The sequence below is a fragment of the Mobula birostris genome, chromosome 6 (genome assembly GCF_030028105.1).
Source record: "Mobula birostris isolate sMobBir1 chromosome 6, sMobBir1.hap1, whole genome shotgun sequence".
NCBI lineage: Eukaryota > Metazoa > Chordata > Chondrichthyes > Myliobatiformes > Myliobatidae > Mobula > Mobula birostris.
The window spans coordinates 52,353,891-52,372,526 of record NC_092375.1 but is presented as its reverse complement, the minus strand read 5'-3'; the positions used below and the strand labels follow the sequence as shown (position 1 = coordinate 52,372,526).

The 18,636-nt window shown below is 39.4% G+C and overlaps 1 protein-coding gene across 1 annotated transcript in view; it reads left to right on the top strand.

Moving 5' to 3' along the window:
• The window catches only part of epha6 (eph receptor A6), a 729,322-nt gene that overhangs the window by 166,017 nt on the left and 544,669 nt on the right, over nucleotides 1-18,636 (top strand). Inside the window, exon 3 of the mRNA XM_072260500.1 lies at nucleotides 15,833-16,496. Coding sequence (XP_072116601.1) covers nucleotides 15,833-16,496 — 664 coding nt within the window. The remainder of the gene's footprint in view (nucleotides 1-15,832; nucleotides 16,497-18,636) is intronic.

The following is an 18,636-nucleotide window of genomic DNA, read 5'->3' as shown; positions in this document are numbered from 1 at the left end:
ACCAAGAGGAGGAGAGCAGTAAGTGCAAAGGGAGCATCATTACCTTAAAACTTTGCTGTACGCCACCTCCCCACTCCCCACCACCACCACCACCACTACCATCCACCATCAATGATTAAATATACTATACCTTAGGTTTCAACCTTTTCATATTTTTAATATTCCTAGCATTCAGGCAACTAAAAATTACAATGATGACAATTTCAAATAAAATAATGTTTCAAGTCATTAAATTGATATTAATTTTAAAATCTGCACAACTTGTCAGCTTTCTGCAAGTAACAAGGGCTTGAAATTTATCTTTGCAACTAAAACCTTGAATAAAGCTAAGAACTGGAAATTTCAACTTTTGTCCATATTGTGTGTATAATATCTCTCATGAGCAAAAATGTAAGCAGGAATAAGATGGGCTGAAAGGTCAATTTTTGTACCGTATAGTTCTATGACTCTCTAAGTGTGAATCCAATAGGGCACCACATATTGTAGCATACAATGAAGATTTGAAGAAGTTCCCTGGCAAACATAACATACCCAAAATTCATGATTATCCAATCATAGATTTGGGTAGCACAAAACCCAGTATAAGGGTTGGGTACTTCAGCAAGTTCATGTTGCCGCAGCAGGCACAAACAGTGGAACACTACTATAAAATTGTCAGCAAAGGTGGGCTACCAAGTTTGGAACTAATGCATTCGCACCAGATGCCAGAATGGGCTGGCAGTTCTTAGGGTAATTGCTGAAAATTTTGTTGCAAATTTGAATGTATACCATCGGATATTTCACTTGTATTCATATTATTTTGTTATTGTGTATTTTCAAGATAGATGCTTATTTGCTTCAAACATTAAAGTAGAGCTTAAAAAGAAATTCTCTGAAATAGTTAAGGTGCTATTGATCACATTTGAAAGTTTCAGTGTTTGGCTAATAGTTAGAAATAGGTTACTAAGAAATGTCAGGTTTATTTCTTATTTTCACCCTTCTATTTAAAGTTTAAAATTCATCATTTCCTTCTTAAACTCTTGGAGAGAGATTTTTTTAAAGTGTAATTTCGGACTAACTAGTTTTAGCAAATAGTAATGGTTTATTATTTTGGTAGATTATTTCAGAAGAAATCTCCTTCCTGTAAGGTAACTTGTGGTTGAGGCTTCGGGAAATAATTTATATGGGTGTATGATATTGATTTATTTTTGCAATTTAGGTAGTGGGTAATAGACACAAAATGTGGGAGGAACTGAGCAGGTCAGGCAACATTTCTGGAGGATAATTGACAGTCGACGTTTTGGGCCGATATCCATCATCAGGACTGGAAAGGAAGGGTGAAGAAGTCAGAATAAGGTGGTGTGTGGGAGAAGTAGTACAACCTGGCAGGTGACACATGAAGCTGGAAGGTAGGTGGTTGGGGGAGGGAAGGATGAAGTGAAAAACTGGAAGGTGATAGGTGAAAAAGGTAAAGGGATGAAGAAGAAGAAATCTGATAAGAGAGGATGGTGGACCATGGGAGAAAGGGAAGGAAGAGGGGTACCAGAGAGAGGTGATGTGCAGGTGCAGAGAAGAGATTAGGTAAGAGGAGAGTCAGGATAGGGAATGGAAAAAGAAAGAGATGGGTGAGCAATTACCGGAAGTCAGAGAAATTGATGTTTATTATGCCAGGTTGGAGGCTACCCAGATGGAATATTAGGTATTGCTCCTCCAAGCTGACAGTGGCTTAATCGCAGCAGTAGAGGAAGCCATGGACCAATGTGTTAGAATGGGAATGGGAAGTAGAATAAAAATTGGTGGCTACTAGGAAATCCTGCCTGTTGTTGTGGACGGAACGAAGGTGGAGGGTGTCTTAGTGTCGGGTGGCAGAGTCAGGTGGGTGGAACTATTGTTCTCTTGGCATTTGAGAATAATAGTGCATGCAGTATGTGATTGTGCATTATTTATAAGAATTGCCATTGCAATGAGCATATGGAAATAATTTTCTAATGAGATGAACAGGATAAACTTAATGAGGAAGAGCTGAAATAAATTATAAAGCAGAAACAAGTCCTTCAGCCCACCAAATCTGAACCAGTCACAAAGCACTCACCCACAACAATACCATCTTAATCCAGTTTTATTCTTCCCACATTGCCATCAACTCTTCTCAGATTCTACCACACATCTACAGTCCAGGCAGGTGCAGGTTAATGGGACCAATCAACCTACCAGCCCACACATTTTTGAGATGTGCGAAGTAACTGGAGTACCAGGATGAAATCCACATAATTACAGGGAGAATGTGCAAACTCCACATAAACAGCACTGGATGACAGATATCAAACCCTGATCACTGGAGCAGTGAGACACTAACTCTGCCAGTTGCACCACGATGCTAAGCAACATCTTATGTATAGTTTGAAGAAGTTTGTTACAGGTTAAGTACCCCTTTTCTGAAATGCTTGGGGCCGGAAGTGTTTTGAATTTTGGAATATATAATGACATAGCTTGGGATCTCCATCATGTCAGATGGAATTTATGTGCTACCAGTGAGCAGTTTTTGTCCTGCATTTGTTCATCATTGTGGACTTCAGGAAGGTGCAGATAAACCACCCCCCTCTGCGAATACATGGCTCCTCCCTAGAGAGAGTTAAGTGCACCAAGTTCCTGGGAATTCACATCACAGATTACCTCACCTGGTCCCTTGATATCACCTCCCTGAACAAGAAGACACAGTAGCATATCCATTTCCTGAAGGGATTGAGGAAAACAAGGCTCCCCTCCCCCATCTTAACTGTATTTTACAGCAGTACCTTTGAGAGTGTCCTGACAAGTTGCATCTCCATCTGGTATGGGAACAGCTGAGCACCGGACAGAAATCCCCACAATGGACCATGAGAACAGCTGAGAGGTTCGTAGTATCTCCCTACCATCCATCAGGGATATTTATCAAGAGCTCATCATATGAAGGGACCTTAGTATTATTAAGGATCCCATCCATCCATCCATCATCCTCTGACTTTCTACCATCAGGCAGGAGACTCCACTGCAGAAAGTTTGAAGTTAATAACTCATCAATTAATAGCGCATCAGGGGTGATTGATAAGTTTGTGGCCTAAGGTAGAAGGAGAAGAGTTGTTAACTTCAAACTTTCTGCATAATCACTCAAAGAGTTGACCTGCATGTGCATGTAACAAGAGCTGTATAACTCATCTCCTTCTACGTTAGGCCACGAACCTATCAATCACCCCTCATATTTGCATGTTACTCTCTTTTAGGTTTTATGTAAGATATGAAAAAAACAATCAGCATTGTAGACTTGCTCTGGTGTTAGATGTTCATGATCAGCTGACACTTCAAAAATTTAATTCAATGCCTTTTCTTAAATTTCTGCAGCCAGCCTGCTGAATATTCACAATTACCGTCAATTTTCAGTTCATCGTGACAGATCGTTGCTTGCTTCATGATCAGCATACTGTTAAGCAGCATATGTTCACTTCGACACTGTCGAATCATGATCAGGATTTACATTTTTCACTTTATGCAGTGTTTTTCTATTTTTCGTTAACTTCTGTTCATTACACATGTGAAGTCACTTCTCAGAACTCGCTGTGGTCTGCAGAGAACTGCGCATCACCTGGGATCCTTTCCAGCATCCCGTGGAATTTTCCATTTGTGATGTCATATTGGCACTAAAAAAACAATATTTCGGAGGATTTCAGATTTTGGAAGTTCGGATAAGGGGTACTCAACCTATACTGTTTTTGAATGGAATTTTTTTGCCCAAGATCAGAAACGAGTAATATACAGTGCCAATAAAAAGTATTCACCCCCCCCAGAAGTTTTCATGTTTTATTGTTTTACAATATTGAATCTCAATGGATTTAATTTGTTTATTTTTGACACTGATCAACAGAAAAAGGACTCTTTCATGTAAAAGTGAAAGCAAATCTCTACAAAGTGATCTAAATTATTAAACAAACATAAAACACAAAATAATTGATTGCATAAGTATTCTCCCCCTTTAATATGACACACCAAATCATCACAGGTGCAGCCAATTGGTTTCAGAGGTCACATAATTGGTTAAATGGAGATCACTGTGTAGTCAACGTATTTCGACTGTATCTGGAAGGTCCAATGACTGGTGAGTCAGTGTCCTAGCAAAAACTACACCATGAAAACAAAAGAACACTCCAAGCAACTCTGCAGAAAGATTACTGAAAAGCACAAGTCAGGAGATGGATGCAAGAAAATTCTGAAGTCACCGAATATCCGTTGGAGTGAAGTTTGGTAAAGGAAAGGGTATAACACAGCCGAAAGTTTGCCTAGAGCAGGCGGTCCTCAAAAACTGAGTGACCATGCAAGAAGGGGACTAGTGAGGGATGCCACCAAGAGACCTATGACAACTCTGGAGAAATCACAAGCTTCAGTGGCTGAGATGGGAGAGACTGCGCATACAACAACTGTAGCCCGGGTGCTTCACCAGTCGCAGCTTTATGGGAGAGTGATAAAGAGAAAGCCACTGTTCAAAAAAAAACTCAATGAAATCTTGGCGAGAGTTTGCCAGAAGGCATGGAGGAATCTCCGAAGTCAGCTGGAAGAAGGTTCTACAGTCTGATGAAGCCAAAATTGAGATTTTTGGCCATCAGGCTAAACGCTATGTTTGGCATAAGCCAAACACAGCACATCATCAAAATTGTTCCATCCCTACCGTGAAGCATGGTGGTGGTTGCATCATATTGTGGGGATGCTTCACTAAAACACGCCCTGAAAGGCTTGTGAAGGTAGAGGGTAGAATAAACTGCAGCAAAATACAGGGAAATCCTGGAGGAAAACCTGATGTAGTCTGCAAGCGATCTACGACTTGGGAGAAGATTTGTTTTCCAACAAGACTATAACCCCAAGCATCAAACCAAAGTTACACAAGAATCGCTTAAAAGTTAATGTCTTGGAGTGGCCAAGTCAGAGTTCAACTCTCAATCCAATTGAGAATTTCTGACTAGACTTGAAAAAGGCTGTTCACTCACAATCCCTATGAACTCTAACAGAGCTTTGTAAAGAAGAATGGGGAAAAACTTCAATGTCCAAATGTGCAAAGCTGTTAGAGACCTAGCCACACAGAGTCAAGGCTGTAGTTGCTACCAAAGGTGTGTCTACTAAATACTGGCTGGAGGGGGGTGAGTAATTATGCAATCAATTACACAAAAGAGTCTTTTCTGTTGATCAGTGTCAAAAAAGCCAAATTACTTCCATTGTGATTTAATGTCGTAAAACAATAAAACATGAAAACTTCTAACGAGGATGAATACTTTTTATAGGCTCTGTAAATGTGTATTTGTATGTTTACTCCATTAATGCATATGTTTCCGTTAGATGAATGAAAGAACAACTAAGGCAAATGTAGCATTAATGGGCATAAGCCAAACAGGGCATAAACATATTCTGTTTTCAGCTATTTTATAATAGTCTAACTTGAATTTTCATTGTGACTTAAAATGTTAGGAATTCTATTCAGGAAAAAATGTAAGGTTTTATAATTGAGAACTGACTATGAATTAGAACAGGCTTTTAACCTCAATTTTCGAAGTGATAATTATTTAACGTTGATAGGTATTGGTCTTAAAACTTTGACCCCCATAAATTTGAACCACAGTAAAAATATCTTAAAAAGTATATCCATATTGAACCCAATGTAAGTTATAAATGAGAACAAATAAAGCATTTGTGATTTTGTTCTGAACTTGTAACGTATTGCAAATTTGATTTAAGTTAAGCAATTTAGTAAAACAATGACCTCAAAGCAGCAGTAGATGATTGTGTTAGTAGAAATATAAAAAGATTTTAAGAACAAGATGTGAAAAATATTTAAATCTTAAAATACATACAGTTATATGCCGAAGTCAATATGCAGTCAATTTCAATTATATTAGTCTATATATTAAAGTACAGCAAGCAATCATATGTGGTTGGTATTTCTAAATCACCTTTTTCCTTTTGTAATGAGAGCCTTTGAAATCACATCAATCTTTTAACTGCTTGATTTGCTTTTAAAATACTGATATTTCTCCTTGTTGCTATATTGACTTCAGGCAATGCCTGTCTTTCACAGAGTGTGGACGGGCATGAAATGACAATAGCAATACCTATTTTTAAATAAATGAAAGAATTATAGGACGGAGGTATGAAAGTAAACACCACATGGATCACATTTTGTCTATTTTCATCTCATAAGTTATTCTGAACAGAACTGTACTTCAAAAGTATCAAATCTACTGTATGTCAGTGTATCTCACTTTTGAATGGAGTCTATAAGTGATGATGAGGGTAGAAAATTTTCCATTTAGTGTCACTAGTCTATGAAAGTGATGATAACTTTGATATTTGTGCACATGTGTAAGTCAATGCAGAAGTCCTGAAGTTTATCTCAGCGATCCATTGCTATTAGTAGCTTTTTCCCGGGCTTTCAAAACTGCGAAATATCCTGAAAATCCTGCTTTCTTTGCATGATTAGGTTTTACTGACATACTAAGCCACAGGCAGTCAATGCTTGAAAAGTTGTCTTTCCAAAAGAAATAGTTATTTGCAGGTGCATTTTATCTCGATGTGAATGATCTAAATTTGTAGTGTAGTGCAATAGGCAAATTCATTAGCTGTTGCATGACCCATCAATGATCCTCAGGTTTTGGACCTCTCGCTTCAAATTTCAGGTCAAAAGCTGGTCATCTGCAGCTAGTATAATATTATTTTCTCAATTTAGCAGTGAGGCTTTGTCACTCATTTATTTTTAAGAAATCACCAGAGAACTAGAGAAAGATTGGCAATCAAGACTTAAATGAGCTGAAATTTGTATTAACTGAGAATAGAAATCTATGTTAAAAAAGATTTACAATACCGTCCTTAAAGTAGAGTGCGAACTAATTTCAGCAAAAATAGTTATAACTATGCAAACACGAGGAAATCTGCAGATGCTGGAATTTCAAGCAACACATATAAAAGTTGCCGGTGAACGCAGCAGGACAGGCAGCATCTCTAGGAAGAGGTACAGTCAACGTTTCGGGCCAAGACCCTTCGTCAGGACTAACTGAAAGAAGAGCTAGTAAGAGATTTGAAAGTGGGAGGGGAAGGGGGAGATCCAAAATGATAGGAGAAGACAGGAGGGGGAGGGATGGAGCCAAAAGCTGGACAGGTGATTGGCAAAAGGGACATGAGAGGATCATGGGACAGGAGGCCTAGGGAGAAAGTAAAGGGGGAAGCCCAGAGGATGGGCAAGGGGTATAGTGAGAGGGACAGAGGGAGAAAAAGGAGAGAAAAAGAATGTGTGTATATAAATAAATAACCGATGGGGTACGAGGGGGAGGTGGGGCATTAGCGGAAGTTTGAGAAGTCAATGTTCATGCCATCAGGTTGGAGGCTACCCAGACGGAATATAAGGTGTTGTTCCTCCAACCTGAGTGTGGCTTCATCTTTACAGTAGAGGAGGCCGTGGATAGACATATAAGAATGGGAATGGGACGTGGAATTAAAATGTGTGGCCACTGGGAGATCCTGCTTTCTCTGGCGGACAGAGCGTAGGTGTTCAGCGAAACGATTGCCCAGTCTGCGTCGGGTCTTGCCAATATATAGAAGGCTGCATTGGGAGCATCGGACGCAGTATATCACCCCGGCCGACTCACAGGTGAAGTGTCGCCTCACCTGGAAGGACTGTCTAGGGCCCTGAATGGTAGTGAGGGAGGAAGTGTAAGGGCATGTGTAGCACTTGTTCCGCTTTCTGAGAACAGATGTGGCAGAGACGGAGGAATTGCGAGAAGGGGATGGCATTTTTGCAAGAGACAGGGTGAGAAGAGGAATAGTCCAGATAGCTGTGAGAGCTCGGCACAGCTTATCTACTGTTGTCTACCAGAAGCCTACTGACTCTCACAGCTATCTGGACTATTCCTCTTCTCACCCTGTCTCTGCCTCCCCCATTTCACACACATCTGTTCTCACTCCATCCTCCTGCCACCCAACTAAGAATAGGGTTCCCCTTGTCCTCACCTACCACTCCACCAGCCTCCAGGTCCAACATTTAATTCTCCGTAACTTCCACCACCTCCAGTGAGATCCCACCACTAAGCACATCTTTCCCTCCCCTCTTCTCTGCTTTCCGCAGAGATCGCTCCCTACGCGACTCCCTTGTCCATTCTTCCCCCCGATCCCTCTCCACCAATCTCCCTCCTGGCACTTATCCTTGTAAGTGGAACAAGTGCTACACGTGCCCTTATACTTCCTCCCTCACTACCATTCAGGGCCTCAGACAGTCCTTACAGGTGAGGCGACACTTCACCTGTGAGTTGGCTGGGGTGACATACTGCGTCTGGTGCTCCCGATGTGGCCTTCTATATATTGGCGAGACTCGACGCAGACTGGGAGATTGTTTCGCTGAACACCTACACTCTGTCCACCAGAGAAAGCAGGGTCCACACATGGCCACACATTTTAATTCCACGCCCCATTCTCATTCTGATATGTCTATCCACGGCCTTCTCTACTGTAAAGATGAAGCCACACTCAGGTTGGAGGAACAACACCTTATGTTCCGTCTGGGTAGCCTCTAACCTGATGGCATGAACATGGACTTCTCTAACTTCTGCTAATGCCCCACCTCCCCCTTGTACCCCATCTGTTAATTATTTATTTATATGCACACATTCTTTTCCTCTCTTTCCTTCTTCTCCCTCTGTCCCTCTCACTATACCCCTTGCCCATCCTCTGGGTTTTCCCCCCTTCCCCTTTTCTTTCTCCCTAGGCCTCCTGTCCCATGATCCTCTCATATCCCTTTGCCAATCACCTGTCCAGCTCTTGGCTCCATCCCTCCCCCTCCTGTCTTCTCCTATCATTTTGGATCTCCCCCTCCCCCTCCCACTTTCAAATCTCTCACTAGCTCTTCCTTCAGTTAGTCTTGAGGAAGGGTCTCGGCCCGAAACGTCGATTGTACCTCTTCTTAGAGATGCTGCCTGGCCTGCTGCGTTCACCAGCAACTTTTATGTGTGTTGCTAGTTATAACTATGCTTTTTTTGGCAATGATAATTTGTTGATGTCAATCTTACATAGCCTTGAAATATTGACATTTACTAAAAAGTGTATTTGTTTTATTGTATATTCATTAATGCAGATTTTGTTTTATAACTGGCCTTATTGCTTGCTCTACCATTAAATGTATTGGCACATCATTCAGTGCACAAGAAACATAAGCAGTTTGCAACTTTCGGATACATTTAATAAATAGTTGAAATGTTACCCACATTTCCTCTCCAGGGTTTCAGATTTGTAATGAAGGTTTGGTTATCTTGGAGTGAGATGAGCAGTAATATCTTTAGTTAGGGGGTTGTGCTGAATTCAATGCAAAGTCTGTAGATCTTTGGATACTAATGAAGCTATAGATGGATTGGGCAATAATGACATGGTTTTTCTGAATGGTCTAACATCAAGATGGTACACTTTTGCTTTTCTTTGTGTTCTTGCTCCATGAAATTGTTAATTCTAAAAATAATGGAAATAACAGAGCAGTAGCAAGCAAAATAATGGGAGAATGGATCAGCTCTTGATAAAATGGCGGAGCAGACTCGATGGGCCGAATGGCCAACTTCTGCTCCTTTATCTTATGGTCTTACGGTCTAAAATACATTTCTGATATCTGTCCCTTTATAACTTTGCCAAAATTAAATTTGGCTAACATCTGTCTTTTATGTCAATATGTGGAAATAGTTTTTCTGCAATTTGTTGAAGTTGTTACCTGAAACTAAGAGCTCCAACTTCTATTGCAATTGGTTTACAAATACCCCTTACACAATGGTTGACATTGTTAAATATGAGTCTGACATGAGGAAAAGGTCGGATTTGAGGTTTTAAATGCTAAGTTTATCTCCACAACTGACACAGTTTTAACCAGAACTGATTGCCTTTGGATTGGGTTGCTCTGGAAAAATTGCATAACATTATCCAAGTTATAGGCATAAATGTCCTGCACACATCAAAATATTAAGTAACCATATAACATATAACAATTACAGCACGGAAACAGGCCATCTCGGCCCTTCTAGTCCGTGCTGAACTCTTACTCTCACCTAGTCCCACCGACCTGCACTCAGCCCATAACCCTCCATTCCTTTCCTGTCCATATATCTATCCATTTTAACATTAAATGACAACATTGAACCCGCATCAACCAATTCTGCTGGAAGCTCGTTCCACACAGCTACCACTCTCTGAGTAAAGAAGTTCCCCCTCATGTTACCCCTAAACTTTTGCCCTTTAACTCTCAACTCATGTCCTCTTGTTTGAATCTCCCCCACACTCAATGGAAAAAGCCTATCCATGTCAACTCTATCTATCCCCCTCATAATTTTAAATACCTCTATCAAGTCCCCCCTCAACCTTCTATGCTCCAAAGAATAAAGACCCAACTTGTTCAACCTTTCTCTGTAACTTAGGAGATGAAACCCAGGCAACATTCTCGTAAATCTCCTCTGTACTCTCTCAATTTTATTGACATCTTTCCTATAATTTGGTGACCAGACCTGTACACAATACTCCAAATTTGGCCTTATCAATGCCTTATACAATTTCAACATTACATCCCAACTCCTATACTCAATGCTCTGATTAATAAAGGCCAGCATACCAAAAGTTTTCTTCACCACCCTATCCACATGTGATTCCACCTTCAGGGAACTATGCACCATTATTCCTAGATCCCTCTGTTCTACTGCATTCTTCAATGCCCTACCACTTACCATGTATATCCTATTTTGATTAGTCCTACCAAAATGTAGCACCTCACATTTATCAGCATTAAACTCCATCTGCCATCTTTCAGTCCACTCTTCTAACTGGCCTAAATCTCTCTGCAAGCTCTGAAAACCTACTTCATTATCCACAACTCCACCTACCTTAGTATCATCTGCATACTTACTAATCCAATTTACCACCCCATTCAGATAATTAATATATATGACAAATGACATTGGACCCAGTACAGATCCCTGAGGCACACCACTAGACACCGTCCTCCAATCTGACACAAAGTTATCCACCATTACTCTCTGCTCTCTCCCATCCAGCCACTGCTAAATCCATTTCACTACTTCGATATTAATACCTAACGATTGAACCTTCCTAACTAACCTTCCGTGTGGAACCTTGTCAAAGGCTTTACTGAAGTCCATATAGACAATATCCACCGCTTTACCCTCATCAACTTTCCTAGTAACCTCATCAAAAAATTCAATAAGATTTGTCAAACATGACCTTCCACGCACAAATCCATGTTGACTGTCTAATCAGACCTTGTCTATCCAGATAATTATACATACCATCTCTAAGAATACTTTCCATCAATTTACCCACCACTGATGTCAAACTCACAGGCCGATAATTGCTAGGTTTACTCTTAGAACCCTTTTTAAACAATGGAACAACATGAGCAATATGCCAATCCTCCGGCACCATACCCGTTTCTAATGACATTTGAAATATTTCTGTCAGAGCCCCTGTTATTTCCACACTAACTTCCGTCTCTGGACCCGGAGACTTATCCACTTTTATATTCCTTAAAAGCGTCAGTAATTCCTCTTCTTTAATCATCAAACTTTCCATAACTACACTTCTTGTTTCCCTTACCTTACACAATTCAATGTCCTTCTCTCTAGTGAATACCGAAGAAAAGAAATTGTTCAAAATCTCCCCCATCTCTTTTGGCTCCGCACATAGCCGTCCACTCTGATTCTCTAAGGGACCAATTTTATCCCTCACTGTCCTATTGCTATTAATATAACTGTAGAAACCCTTTGGATTCATTTTCACCTTACTTGCCAAAGCAGCCTCATAGCTTCTTTTAGCTTTTCTAATTTCTTTCTTAAGATTCTTTTTACATTCTTTATATCCCTCGAGCACCTCATTTACTCCAGGCTGCCTGTATTTATTGTAGATCCCTCTCTTTTTCCGAACCAAGTTTCCAATATCCCTTGAAAACCATGGCTCTCTCAAACTTTTAACCTCTCCTTTCAACCTAACAGGAACATAAAGATCCTGTACCCTCAAAATTTCACCTTTAAATGACCTCTATTTCTTTCTTACATCCTTCCCATAAAAACAAATTGTCCCAATCCACTCCTTCTAAATCCTTCTAATTAAACCAGTTCTTTTACACTGTACTACATTTTAATTTATTTGCTATTTTTGAGTGCATTGTTACACTATTTGTCAACAAGTGTAATCCAGATTATGCACCAAGTGAACCTGGTAGTAGAAGTAGTTTTGGAATTTGTTGGTATTTCATAAATGAGAATTAACTGCAAATGTATCTGATATGGACAGAATACAGTTCTAAATTTGCTTCCAATAAAATGTGCCTGATGAAATGGTAGGGTTTTCTATTATGCAAATACTGACATTTCCATGCACCTACCACTCTCTGTGTATAAAAAAGATATACCTTTAATATCCCTCCCCCCCCCACATTTTCTTCCCAACACCTTAAAGTTATGCCCCTTTGTATTTGTCATTTCCACTCTGTTAAAAAGTCTTTGGCTATCCGCTCAACCTATGCTTCTTATCATCTTGTACTCCTCTATCAAGTCACCTTTCATCTTCCTTCTCTCCAAAGAGAAAAGCCCTAGCTTTCTAATCCAGACATAATCCTGGTAAATCTCCTCTGCACCCTCTCTAAAGCTTCCACATCCATTTTTATAATGAGGCAGCCAAAACTGAACATTGATTGCTATTTTTTTTAGAAAAATGGGTCTAGAAAAATTTTCATTACTGAGTGAGTTTCAAAGTGAAACCCAATCTATTTCCCCTCCTTCCCCCCAGGATATCTCTCAGTCTTGAGGCCTCACAATCCACACTCACTCAAGATGCCAGCCTTGGTGCTTTGATTTCACCATCCCAGTAATGATGTCAATAAGTAAATAGGATCCAATCCAGTGTTCTTAGTGACAAGTTTTCTTTACCTTGCTTTGATATACTTGCTTGAAGTATTAAATTATATCACTGGGATAAAAAAAAAGACTGGACACCAAATTATATATCTGGAAATTTCTGTCTGCCTGCTTACAACTGCAATACGTGACTACAAATTACTTGGTTTCTTTTCCAGGAATAACAGGAACTTCTGGGAGAGAAAAGGAAATTTCAAAGGAGAGTAGTCTGAAAGTATATAGAATGTGGGTTTTTAGAACTTTTTGCAAAAGAACAGAAATACAGCAGATGGCAATTGGTTTCCTGTACAGCTTTCCAGAGAGAAGTATGGTGCTAAATGCTTTTGGAAGAAAACAAAATGAAGACAAGACAATAGAATTAATAAAGTGATTGGAATGTGTGAAATTAACATGCGGCAGAATAAATTATTCAAAACTGTGTTTAATGAGGACGTGGATAGATTGAAAGAGGAACATAAAGATATTTTTGAAATAAATGAGCTAATGTTCCAGGAGTCAGTGAAGGATGGTTTCAGTGTATGAGAGTGAGGAAGCATTTAGACTGCAAAGTTCTAGAGCAAGTGACATGCATGAGTAATTCAGAAGGGAAAGCAACCAAGGTCAAAGTATGCAAAATCAATTGACAGCGGTTACAAGATTTGGTTCAAGATTCTGATGGCTGAGGAGTAAAGAGAAAAATCTGAAAGATTCAGGTATTAGATGAAGATGGAGAAAACATAGTTGCTGTGGCAAGCTAGATGTCGAGTCTCCTCAATAGCAGCTTCAATCTGAGCACACCAGTTAATAGAATGAAATGTCAGAGGCTGAAATGGATAGCTGTAGTTTCATTGAAATTCTTAAGCTAGAGTGTAAAATGTCAGATAATTATTCTTATAATATATCTTCCAAGTCTAGCATACGGATCATGTAAAATTTTATGCTCTTCCACCTTGACCTCACTGACACATTACTAAATTGCATTGTTAAAATTAAGGAGAAATTTCTCCTTCGAAGATCACTTTTCTTCCAGTGGCATGGAAATCAAAATATCTATAAAATCTGAAGCAAAAATTAGTTTCATATTTCCACTATCTACAGAAATAGAAAATCCCAGAAATGTTCATTGGTTCAGGCAAGAACTGTGGAGATAAAGACTAAGTCACCCCTTTGAAAAATTGAAAAAATTATCTTCCCGCAGATGTGGGCGAACTTGATTGTTTCCAGGATGTTCTAATTTTTCAAAATACATGATATACTGTTAACAGTTTCCAATATAGGTGAACAGATTGCACTGCTCCAAGATAAATATCTGTGGCTCATTAAGTGTGCTGTCAGAATTCTGAAACATTGGATTGCAATGAATATTAGAAAATCATTTGCCATTTTGGTCAAATAATCTGCTGTGAATGTGTGGTATTGATAGGGGTAGAATCTATGCCAAATGTAGCCTCAGATTTTCCTGTGGAGCCTGCAGATTCACTCCTTATGTCACTGATACCTACCATGTATTTGCCCAGACTTTGAGTGAATGTCCTTTGTTTCATTTTCAGTTCAGAAAATTAAAGTCAATTGGGTTGTTTTAGTGCAGGTAAAGTAACCTTGCTAATTAAGTGTGTAGCAGAGTATGTTAAAATCAGACTATAGTTTTAATTAGGTCTGTCAAAAAATCCTTGGGAATCTGTAAAAAAGCCTCTTTTGCTGCCGCACCTGTGGTCTGCTTTATTTGCCTGTGGCTCTAGCAGATATGAGTGTCCAGTGTACCAAGGATTTAATTACCAGAAAGGTACTTAGTAGTATTGGCATATAAGGACTGGTTTGGCACCAGTATCTGTTCCAGTATTTAGGGGCTTCAGGTTACACTGTATAATCTCCAGGCAAGCAAAGAAAAATATTGCAAAAATGTGAAAGTAAATTCAATTAAAATATTAACAATTTGTTCTCTGGTAACACAAAATATATGTTGAAAATGTTATTGTTGAGAGTAATACTGCATCATCTTTGTTGTTGAAATTAAAGTGGACTGTGTGATAACACAAACTGTGTAGCAAAACTGCTCAGTTAAGAACAGCCAATGTGACTGAAAGTACGCACAAGATAACTATTTTTAATCTGCTCAACTTCATTTCCTGCTGTATATCTCAAAATTTCCCCAAATTTTAAATGCAAAATCGAACCTTGCTAAAGAAGCTCAAATAATTGACTAACCACACGCAAGAGGGCTGTATTGTCCCAATAGTTACTGTATATATCTATGTAAACTCATACTCTCCTGCCAACCTATTCAAATAACTTATTATTCCCCGTAATGTTTTCCACGTCACAAAATAACTGCTTGGCCATATTTCCCATCCTCTTTACCCCTTCTCACCATCCCATATTCTCTCCCTTCCCCTTCTCTCTGCCTCTCCTCTGCTCCCAAACTGCAGTTTGACAAGGCTTATCACATGGATCTGTTTGCCAGGCATGACTTTCTCTGGTTCATTTAATGTGAATGATGTGCACATATTACAGTATTCAACATAAGAAAGGTATTTATCATTAGGTAGTTAGCAGTGACTTTGCATTTACTTTGGTGTCCAAGTTGTGATTCATAAAGGTCGATTATGCAGGATCATTGTTTTCAAATCAAGGTCAAATACATTCCACTTAGTGGTATTACTTTGGTCCAGGATTGGGATTTGTTAGTTGTCCACTCTTATGGAGTTATTAGTTCCTTTCCATCAAAGCAGTTAAGAGACTGTAGTTCTATGTTATTATAGTTTAGGGAATCAGTATTAAATATTTATTCTCCTGTTACGAAGTTAGTAAGTGTATTTTTCTCTACTTTTTGAATAATATCACGTATTTTGTAGACATAGCTGAAAAGTAGAGCTGATCATTTTCTACATATGTTTCTCCTTTCTGTGTTACAGTGGGATGCTATCCCAGAAATGGACGAACACAACAGACCCATCCACACGTACCAGGTCTGCAATGTAATGGAACCAAATCAAAATAACTGGCTGCGAACGAACTGGATATCTCGTGAGGCAGCACAGAAAGTCTATGTGGAATTGAAATTCACCCTGAGGGACTGTAACAGCATTCCCTGGGTTCTCGGAACCTGCAAGGAAACATTCAACTTGCATTACATGGAGTCAAATGAATCTCATGGAATTAAATTCAGACAAAGCCAATATACTAAAATTGATACAATTGCAGCTGATGAGAGCTTTACACAGATGGATCTGGGAGATCGTATACTTAAACTAAACACTGAGATCCGTGAGGTTGGACCAATAACCAAAAAGGGATTTTACTTGGCCTTCCAAGATATTGGAGCTTGTATTGCTCTCGTTTCTGTGCGGGTGTACTATAAAAAATGCCCATTTACATTTCGCAACTTGGCAATGTTTCCTGATACAATCCCCAGAGTTGATTCTTCATCCCTTGTGGAAGTTCGAGGTTCCTGTGTGAAGAATGCAGAGGAGAAAGATACACCAAAACTCTATTGTGGTGCCGATGGAGACTGGTTGGTTCCTTTGGGAAGGTGTGTCTGCAGTGTTGGCTATGAGGAAGTTGATGAAGCTTGCCATGGTAAGTGAATGAAATGAGTACTTAAGTATTTGAGACGTTCAGCAAATGTTTCTTGAGAGAATTTTTTATATAGACAATGGGGAAAATAGAGAAAATAAAAAATAGGCATCCCATCATGTGAAGCCTCAAAAACACAGCGTCAAGTTGGGTCAATTGGTCTGACATTGATTTTATAGAAATAAAACAGTACCAGTCAGTTTCTGTACTGTTGTGTTATTCAAAACTAAACTTTCATGGGACAGTTCTGGAGGGAAAACATAGCAGAGCTGAAGAACAGACAATGGCTTGTAATTTGCAAAAAAAAAAGAAAAGCTATTGTAAGTTTTGATATAAGTTGTTTCAAAAGCTACAGTCAAATTTCCAGTCTGAACGATTACAAAATGAATGTTTTGTTTGAGATGAGTATGAATAAACTGTCTAACTATTTAGCTATGGAATATCACACAATGTCATAGTCCTTATCTGTTCTCTGTCTGCCAGAGAAAGCAGGATCTCCCACTGGCCACACATTTTAACTTCACATCCCATTCCCATTCTGACATGTCTATCCACGGCCTCCTCTACTGTGAAGATGAAGCCACACTCAGGTTGGAGGAACAATACCTTATATTCCATCTGGGTAGCCTCCAACCTGATGGCATGAACATTGTCTTCTCAAACCTCCACTAATGCCCCACCTCCCCCTCGTACCCCATCCATTATTTATATACACAAATTCTTTTTCTCTCTCTCCTTTTTCTCCCTCTGTCCCTCTGACTATACCCCTTGCCCATCCTCTGGGTTTTTTGCCCCTCTCCCCCTTTTCCTTCTCCCTGGGCCTCCTGTCCTATGATCCTCTCATATCCCTTTTGCCAATCAACTGTCCAGCTCTTGGCTCCATCCCTCCCCCTCCTGTCTTCTCCTATCATTTTGGATCTCCCCCTCCCCCTCCCCCTCCTACTTTCAAATCTCTTACTAACTCTTCTTTCAGTTAGTCCTGACAAAGGGTCTCGGCCCGAAACATCGACTGTACCTCTTCCTGGAGATGCTGCCTGGCCTGCTGCGTTCACCAGCAACTTTGATGTGTGTTGATTTTATCCATTAGTTTCTGTTTCTTTAACTTAGAAATGAAGTGATTATGACTACATTATAGAAGACAAAGATAAATGTTTTGTCATATTTATTTGCTTATTAAGCAATATCCTGTTTAGTTTTGGATTCTTGGCTTGTTAATCAAGACTGGCTGGAACCAAATTTTCAACAAAAATCCCTGCCACAGTGTGATCCATGAAATTCAAGATTGGGATGTACAATCACACGTGAGCCCCCTTTCTGATCCAGTGGGAACTAACACAGGGATGTAATAATTTGTTGTATTTATTAGACGGACCAGTTTTCAAAGGGGCTCTGTTAAAGATCTGGGAACAGTCCACTTGTATAGCCCGAGGCAATCAGAAAGGTTGAAGGAAAAATTCTAACGATGAAAAAGAAAGCATTGTACAAACAATTGGAGTTGGAAAATAAAGCACCCACACACCCTGCATTTTGATATTTCCAACTTGATACCACTGAATATTTTAAAAGACTTCAGCACTGCTCATCAACATCCCATGAAGAACTTGATTCCAATGGGTATAGATGGAAGTTTAAGGAGAAGCTGTATCAGAGAAACATTGATTTTTGATCTTGTTTTTTTTAATTTTAATACAAATTCAATTCAAAACTGCTGTTCCCATTGACAGCCAAATTTATCCAGAGATTTCAAGGTACTTAAAAAACAGTAAATATTCAACTGAGAGAGAAAAATATGTGCACTATATCTGCAGTAAGGCCAACAATATTCATTTACATTTTTCCCAGAACCAATATAAAAATTAATTGCTTCACCACCACTAAGGAGTTCTTTTAGATTCTTTGTGGAATGGTCCTCTCATGTACTTCCGCACCCCAGCATTTCTAAGCAGCAGCATAATCTTTGGCTTGTAGTCAACAGAACGCAAACTCTGCTGAAGTTGGGAAAGGCTGAAGCCAAATTTTGTAAGTTAGCATTTGTGCTGCTGCATCCATATTTTAAACTCTGCATAGTTAAATATGCTCAAGTGGGCCAGGAGGAGAGACAGCATTTTAATGTCAGCTAGAGTGATCACCTAATGGCTGTATG